Below are 9089 nucleotides of genomic sequence, written 5' to 3' on the forward strand. Positions count from 1 at the left end.
TGGTGCTTAACGTAATTTTTTATCCTTGGGGCTACGAGGGTTAAGCGAATCACTTAAAATTCTTCGCTTAACAAAAAGTTTGGTAATAGAAGAACGTCAATAAATCTTATATCTTGTCAATATACGCCTAAAGAATTGATTAGCAAGAAGGAAAAAGAAAGAAATGAAGGCAAAAATCTATCATTTCAACATGAAATATAGCAATTTTTGCAAAAGCTGTGATTTGAATAATTACGAAAGCCAGTCTTTCTTAGACAACAAGATTTATGTGTAATGAATTAGTATATTACTTTATAAACATAACACACTATCCGAAATTTTATCCATCCCTTTCTTCTTTTTCTATCCTAATTACAGTGATAAATGGTATCTGAAGTATTTCCAAACGTAGTGTAAGTGAGATTGAAGTTGTAAATACAATTGAAGGTCTGTTGTAGCGTACTGCGAAAAGTCACGCGTTCAATTCCTGACAATATAGTCATTGGACAGCATAACCAGTTTCATCTTTTCACAAGATTCTCTCGTTGTACCAGCACAGCACTACTTAATGTTTTTGCCCGGCTTCAACTACCGATGGGAGAGCACCAAAAATTTAATTTCGTAATCATTCACTTGTATTGTTCATCCGTCTCCTTTAGCCTAAAATGCATAATAGTGGGACGTTAAACTTAATAATAATAATAATAATAATAATAATAATAATAATAATAATAATAATAATAATAATAATAAATTCATTTCAATAAACTTTAGCAAGGCTGGGCGTACACTGTTGGTTAGCATCCTTACTTCTCAAACTGGAGGCTCTGGGTTCAAATTCAGTGGCCGGTCATCCTTACAGGGATTTTGCTATTCCATCATATAAGTGTTGACCATCCCAGTTAGTATAGTGACTAGCGCTTGCACCTTTAACTGACGTGGTCCTGGGCTCGATTCTCGATGTGAACATTGAAAGAATTATTTGATTTCCACTCCAATGGGCATGTAGTTTATCGTATTAGTTCTCATTATTAGAGTGAAATATTTCAGGTGAGGACATTGATATCCTAGATGGACATCAGATGGTGCTGTCAATAGGATAACTTGAGTTATGCTATTTGCATCCCTTTTAACTCCCTCAAGTATTGCAATATTTTTTAACGATTAAAAGAAAATCAGGGTTGAAAACGTTAAACTAGATGGTGATGTTTTATACAGCCTTGGTGCTGAAAAGTTACACTAAATTTAAGCTGACGATCATAATTATGCCGGAATTATGGCCTAGGCTAGTTCCTTCCATTTCCTTTTCCGGTGTTGATTGTGAATGAGGTGTAATTTGACCACGTAGGTTATATTCGAAAGTTTGGTAATGACATAATTTTGTTAATTTTAATGAACTGTTCTAAGTGTACATTCTTGTCTTTTTCAGGCGAATATATTCCACAGTACAACTATTATGCTGACTATGCATATTACTAAGGAAGACCAAAACAGCATTTAAGGAAGAAGGAAGAGTATAAAAAGAGTTTTTATTTAAGAGTTTATAAACTGACAAGAAGAATTAATGTCTTCTGTATTTGTATTTTTGTGATGTATTTTTCTGATTTAGAAGAGAATACTGAACTATTTTTAAAAGACGGTGGACTGGTTCGGTACAGAACTAGTTTTGCAAACTGCAATATGTGATATTTTTATATTAATTTATTAAGAACTGTTAGTGGAAAAACAATGTCTTTTCATTGATATGTTATTCTGGAATGTATGTACCTGGAATATTTTATAGAAAATACTGTGTGTTGAAGATTTCCGAAAGACTTATTTGTAATTTTGGTAGAACGTTTTCAACTTTTCTTCTCTCTGACCAGAAATTATTTAGGAAATAGGTTTAACCCATATCTTCCCAAATTGTAGTAATATCAAGAAAGTGACAATTTATTTTTCTGACTATTTGTGTTTACTTGTGCACAGTAGACTCTCCCAAAAATGCGGCAGTGGGCACCGGAGGGTAGGTGACATGAAGAGTACCAGTGAAGGCTGACTGCACTTTCAGTATATATTTACAAACAAAGAAAGAGAGCTTTTGTTTTATTTAGTACTTTGTCTTATATATTAAAAACTGAAGAAAAAAGCATATATATACATATAAGATCAATTGTAAATACACACCACTAAATAATGTAAATAATGTAATGTAATATACATTTTTATTAATAGACATGTGCATAAGAATTTGTAACCTCCGTCAAATTTTAAGAGTAAAAGTTTATGAAACAATTAGCATGAAGTCCAACATTACACGTTACTCATACTTTTGTAGTATTTTTATGGCACTCTTCACACCTTTTTTGTGTTACACTTATTCCTATTAGATGTCTGATCTTGTCTAGCCGAACGCAGTCAGAAATACGTTTTTTGGTTGCCTTCGGATTTCTTCCTAGACGTAGTCGTTGTATATACATTCCCATATATGATTGGACGACTGTTCTTATAAACGCCGAAAAGTTGATGCTGTTGCTTTGCCTTTCACTGTGTATTAACTTGTACAAATGACGATCGTTGCACATCGACGCATTGAGAGGGTACATTAGAAGTTGCCAATACCATTTCTTCATACAAATGTGTACTCTGTAAGCAATATTATTTTCGTCTAACCTGTCAACACCTTCCTTAAACATATGATATTCTGCAATACATGCTGATCGATCTATATCATTTTTTTTTCTTAAGACTTCACTCAGAGCTTTGCGTTCCCTAATGGAGATAGGCCTACCTTATATGAAGCAACAGTAAGAACACTATTATCTCTGTACCTTATAATTGTTACATCTAATACTACATCTGTTACCTGATGTTATGAGCTGGTAGCATCTTCTTCATTTGTGCGGTTGTTTCTGAGGCGCCTTTTCAACCCTATTAACTATGACAGTTCCATCACGTCTTTTCCTCGCAAGTTTTTCCAACAACCGGGCAGAAGTGAAAAAAATATCCATGTAAACACCTGCTGGAAGTCTTTCCAGTAGGTCCAAAACGCCAAACCTCCTATTCCAACCTGAGGATTTGTGTTTCCTGTAAATGACCTTTGATAGGGTTTTCAATAATAAGGTATCCGACGTGTCCATATAGCCCAAATTTTGAATCCAAATCTGATGGGTTTCCCTTGTAAATGTTTGCTTTCGGATGTCCGAAGTAAAGGATCATGGTCTTATCCACACTTACATAAACATCTTGAGGGAAATATTTCACCCATCGTTCGTTTAACGAAGTCCACAACGGACGAACGTTACTTAATTTGTCATTGGAATCGAGATTTGAATTATCGCAGGCATGAATATAACGCAAAAATTCATCTTGGACAATGATTGAGACACACCAGGATGATAAGTATGTCTGTCCTCTTATCCCAGTACATTCAATATTATGAATATCGACAGTAGCCAGTCAATAGAAAAAAAAAACCGTCGTAAGTATTATCTAAAATTTGCCATCTTTCTGGAGGGCGTAATACTTAAAGAAATTAACAGAGAGAGAAATGATCGTCGTCAAAAAACAACTCAAAAAAGTTTAACAGGAAATAAGTCCTGTTGAAGAATATTAGTACTTTCCCATGTATTCTCAGCTTTAGGAAGGATGCCGACTTTTCCTAATCCCTGGATGGAATTAGTTTCTTTAGTTTTTCTTTTCTTTCTTTCTTTGAATGCTTCGAACAATTAACGTCAATTGTTCATCTATATTTTCGAGTTCTCTCTTCATCAATTCCGTCATTTCTGATCCTCCTGATTTAAATCTCGGCCTCTGCACTTATTGGGACACATATTACTACCCGAGAGATTGGTAATATTAGCAGTCTCATAATATTCGTCCGCACTATCTTCATATAACTTAATTGAGGGTTTATAATTACAGGAGGAATTAAATATATAGTAGATTCCAGAATGTTGTTCGCTTCAAGTAATTATAACTGGTATGTCGATTACGGGGAAACAAACGCAAACAAAACAGACTATATAAAATACATTATAACTGGTATGTCGATTACGGGAAAACAAACGCAAACAAAACAGAATATATAAAACACATTATAACTGGTATGTTGATTACGGGGAAACAAACGCAAACAAAATAGAATAATATAAAATACATTACAATATCATCCAAGTATCGAGATACAGGATGATAACCTCAGAATGAATACTGTTTACAAGAAATCGAACCAAATTAATTAGAAGTTCAAATAATAAAAGTTTGTAACGAAATAAAACACTATTAAATATATTGGGCGTCATTCCATAGCGGTTTGCGTTGACGCAATGCAACATTTGCGTTTTAATTTGCGGTAATCGACATATCTATTATAACTGCTTTTTGCATTTTTTGCGTTGACATACGGAATGTTGCCCATTATTTCATTTATTTGTTTCTAAAGTTATCTTAAACGTGGGCAATGCAAATGTAAGAAGCAAATATTGTAAATATCGCTTTCTATTTACATCCAGATAGCAAGTATCAGGTAAACTTATGAAACCTACAACTTCTGTAAATTATACTCCTTTGGCTACAGTTCCCACTGCCGCATTATTCGATCGTCTGAGTTTTTATGTCAGTTAACTATAATATTCGTACAAAATATATATTGTTTGTGAATATGAAAGGACCCAATATGTTGAGTAAATTAAAATTGGTGAAAGTTAAAATACTAAAAGCCAGGGGAAAAAAATCACCTTTTCCAACTCGAGTGAGTTTCCGCCAAATTCACCCCTTTCCCTAAGCACTAAATAAACAATGGCAAACGAAGGTTGCAGGTCCAGTGTCCAGATACCAAAGCCATCTATTGGTAAAATAATTACTTTTAAATAACAGAAAAAAAAACTAATTTTTGGAACAAGGAGAAGATATGGGTTAAATATAGAACTACGTCAACTTTTTTCTATAGTATACACGTTACTAAATGACGCTTTCCGGCAGTGCTTTAGGTGGATAATTTAAGAAGGGATAGTTGACTGAAGGATAAATGTTTCAGTTCAAAGCAGAACAGAATACGTTTCTTGTAGTATTTTTTTTTTAATTCTGTGATTAAAGCACGCTTTCGATGTCGGAGACACGGGCACAATTCCTGCTGGAACATGATCTGATCTCACGTTAAGCTGTAGGTTCTTATAGAGCACCAGATATTGAGCCGGCACGAAACTTTATTGTTATTCTGTACTTCTGATATCCCCATTTGTTATCGTTTTTTTTTTTTTTCATACGTTCGCTTCGTTTGCGTCAATTAATCCAGATAGAAAGCGAATATCGTAAGTTCTAAACCAATATGTCGTCAGTAATTACTTTTGATTAAAATAATTTAATTTATAGGAGCCGTTATGGCTTAGTGATAGTGGTCAATTCCGGGGTCCCTGACTCGATTCCAGATCGCGCTAAGTGGGGTGGTGGACAAACACCATATGGATAGGATCTCCCCTTTTCTTCATTCCACCTTTTTATTCATTATCATCACCATTAGCCTCTGTGCATAATCATGGGGCTTAAAAAAAAAAGTTTTTTGCATTGAAATATGTCATCAACTTAACAGAAACTACAAAATCAACATTCCTATTCTAAATGTTAATTGGAACAAGAAATAACTGGAAAGAATCCGCTTTTCAATGTAAATGACTGTGTTGATGGTTTGCGTAGTTATAAACCAAGAAGTGTCATGGTATTCAAGCAATTAGAAAATGCATGACTCGACTGCGGATCAGGTTTCCGCTATAATAAAGAATATATAATGGAAATTTGGTGGGCAGGATTTTTGAAAAGTTTTCAACGAAAGGCTCTATTGTCCTTTATTTCCTTCTTCATTTCATCAGATTTCTTGGAATTTTCAGTAGATTTTTTTTTTTTTTTTTCATCAGGGAAAGCTGGGAATAATATCTGATTCATGGAACGAATTATTAGATGTGGCAGTAGTATCAGTCTCTGATCTTCCAGTAGAATAAGATTATTCTTTTTTGTTTTGTTTGCTGTACACTTTAGTTGTGTATGTATTGAGAATGTAACCTGTTTACCTATCGTTTCTTCCAAGATTTGATTTCATATTTACTTGTTTCTAATTGATAAGGCAACTTTATAGTCCGCGTCACCCAATTTGGCGTGTGACATCAGCCATAAGCTCTCAATGCCCTGTTACTAAACCTTGAAGGAGGAATCTATTCATTCATAATTGGTTTTGTTCGTATTTGTGACAATTATTAACGATTAGATTCCTCCCTGAAGGTTTAGTAACAGGGCAATGCGAGCTTATTGGCTGATGCTACATACCAATGCGGATGACGCGGAGTATAGCAAAAAATTTCCTTGCAAGCTTAACAATAAAATAAGGTCTGTAAGACCGTTCGTTATTACCGGATTGTCCACAATGTTCGTAATGTCCATGGTCTTGTACGGTTAAGCAACGAGCTCAAACTGATTTTTTAAGTAAAATGTTAAAAACCATAATATTTTAAACCTGCAAATACATATATTACGAATGAGACTTCCTAATAAAAATAATGTTATTTAAATATAAAATTACTAAGGCTTTGAATAAGTAACGACAAATTAAAATAATAATTAACCGTTTCCATATTGTAAAGTATGGAACACTTATGTGTTAAACAACATGGGTCGTTTCACTATTTTCACTGTTAACAGTATACTTACAATTAACAGTATAAAGATATGTATATATAGTACTGTGGAGAAACTAATCCACTGAACCAGTGTCCTCCAGAATCTGGAGAAATGCTAAACCCTGAATAAACACCGCTAGATAATTCTGTTTATATACTAGTAGTAATCTTTTACTGGTTAGTGGGTCATGGCTCTATTGTTATTCTATTTTGTAAACACACAGAACAATAATGTACTGACCATAGCCTCTTCGTGGAGAGATATGTTTGTGTTAGCAAGTTCTTTATATTTTGAAAAACAAATTATTATATTTTTAAAGTACACATTGTGTAGATTTTAACCTGTAATATTTTGATATATTTTATTGTATTATAAAATTTCCCAATTGTAAATGAATTAACATAACGCTTCGGTGCTACTGAGAAAAATTACACTTACCATTTACAATCTTTGATGTGGTACTTCCCTGCACGTGAAGTTTTTATATAGAGTTCCATGAACTTTTGGGAAGATCTGGTATATCTATGTTTATCCTTGAGTGTGGGGTTATATTTAATCAATTCGGACTAGCATTGCAGGCACAAATTTCTGAATAGCTCTATTTTTCTTCTGTGCTTTGGACTAAATGTCCACATTTATTTCAGATTTCGTAAAACAATTATGTGTTCTTTTAATTCATTATAGGGTCTATCTTGTAACCTATAAAGTAGGATAAAAAAAAATCATTGATCCTTGTTTTCCCTTTGAAAGTCTAAGTAATAAATACATATCATGATCGGTTCCTCACTGCATTGATTCATTGTAGTAGGTAATCGAAATCTTCGAAGAAAAAAAAAAAAAAAGTAGTTTAAACTGGTTATAGAGCCATCGCCCAGCGTAAACTTAGGCGTTTTGTTGTTTCCCGTACATCTAAATTAACTGCCTTTTTCGTATTTGTATTAGTTGGGTTAGAAGTCTACATTTTGAGTTTGATACGCACTATTGTTAGTAGAATACTCCTAATTTTGTATATTTTCACCTCTGTGTGCTGTTTATTGTCTGCTATTCATGTTTTCTAAGTGATGGTTTGAATCAGAATTAATCTATATTTTCTTCATGCCTGAATTTTGTATGGCTAACGAAGCATACGTATCAAGCAGTAAGTCGGATTCATCACACGTAAGAGGTACTTCAATACATGGCAAAGTTAACAAACACTTGTTTTATTATTAGGGACTAGAACTACAGGTTAAGACGATAAAAAAGCTGTCGATACATTTTGCTGAAGTTTCGTACCATTCAAATGTCGACAGGAATATAGTTTGACAAACTCTGATACCACTAGTTTAACAGTGTTGGCAACCCGACATAAAGTTATATAGATTTTTCAAATGGAACTACGTCAAGTTATTACGTATTTTCAATCGACATGTAAAACTAAAATTTACAGTTATGCAGTGTTACAAGGGCGCTAAAGTATCACAAATTTCGAAATACAAACGAATTTTGGAGAGTTCTACAACAGTAATAATGCAAGTGAGACGGACGAAGTAGTGCACATGGAAAGTACTGTAGTGTCATTATATAACATTTCGAACAAGTAGCAACAAAGTTACAAGGGATCGAAAAATTTACGTTTTTCAAATGACTTTATTTAATAAAAAGTGAATTGATAAGTATCACATTCAATTACGTAGATGGTTTCCAATAGGCGCAAAGATCATAATGCCGTTTACAGCAATTTGATATCTTGAATCATTCCGGAGATATGAAAAAAATAGTAAAATTGGGTATATTGCTTAAACTTACGTATTTGTGGGAAGTTCATAAAGTATTTTTTTATTTACTTTGCTCCCATAACATTATACTAGTACTCTTTGGTAAGTATAATTACAACAAGTTCTCGAAATTACATAGTTTATCATATCTCCAGAATGGTTGGAAATACAAATTAATGTAAACGGCATGATGATCTTTACATCTATTGAAAATCATCTATGTAATTTGATGAGATGCTTATCTAAGCAGTTTTTAGAATTAAAGGCTTTAAAAGCAAATCAAGCTCTTGTAACTACGTTCCTATTCATTCGAAATCCTCCGTATCATCCTCGTAGTGTTGGACACTAAAGTACTTCGGTTGTGCATTGCTGCGTTCGTCTCATTTAAGTTGTTATTGCTGTGCGGGCTACGAAAATCTGGATGTTTGTAGTACTTAGTTTGCAACCCTGGATAACAAATATGATATTGCAAGTTTTGGTTTTAAAGATTTGAAAGATGTAATAACCTGATCTAGTACCATTTGAAAAAAATATAACATCATATTTGGTTGGCAGCCTTGTTAACCTTGCGGTGTAACAAGGTATGCCAAACAATGTCTACCTGCTGATATTTGCTAGTTCATTTTTTTTTTTTTTTGTCTATTAGTTTAAAAGTTACAAGAGTGTATTAAGATTAGCTCCACTCTCTATATATACTTCTTAAAA

At 33.5% G+C, this 9089-nt stretch overlaps 1 protein-coding gene across 4 annotated transcripts in view; it reads left to right on the plus strand.

Moving 5' to 3' along the window:
* LOC145693468 (rhomboid-related protein 4-like) overlaps positions 1–5622 on the plus strand; it is a 45753-nt gene extending 40131 nt beyond the window's left edge. For all 4 annotated transcript variants that reach the window (XR_014132783.1, XM_081769501.1, XM_081769503.1 and 1 more), the window contains one exon: positions 1409–5622. Coding sequence is in view for 3 of the 4 variants with exons in the window: in XM_081769501.1 (XP_081625627.1) it covers positions 1409–1458 (50 nt within the window). In the remaining variant the exon portion in view is untranslated. The remainder of the gene's footprint in view (positions 1–1408) is intronic.
* The last annotated feature ends 3467 nt before the right edge of the window (positions 5623–9089 follow it).

This window comes from Thermobia domestica, chromosome 8, assembly GCF_964235325.1.
Source record: "Thermobia domestica chromosome 8, izTheDome1.hap1.1, whole genome shotgun sequence".
Lineage (NCBI taxonomy): Eukaryota > Metazoa > Arthropoda > Insecta > Zygentoma > Lepismatidae > Thermobia > Thermobia domestica.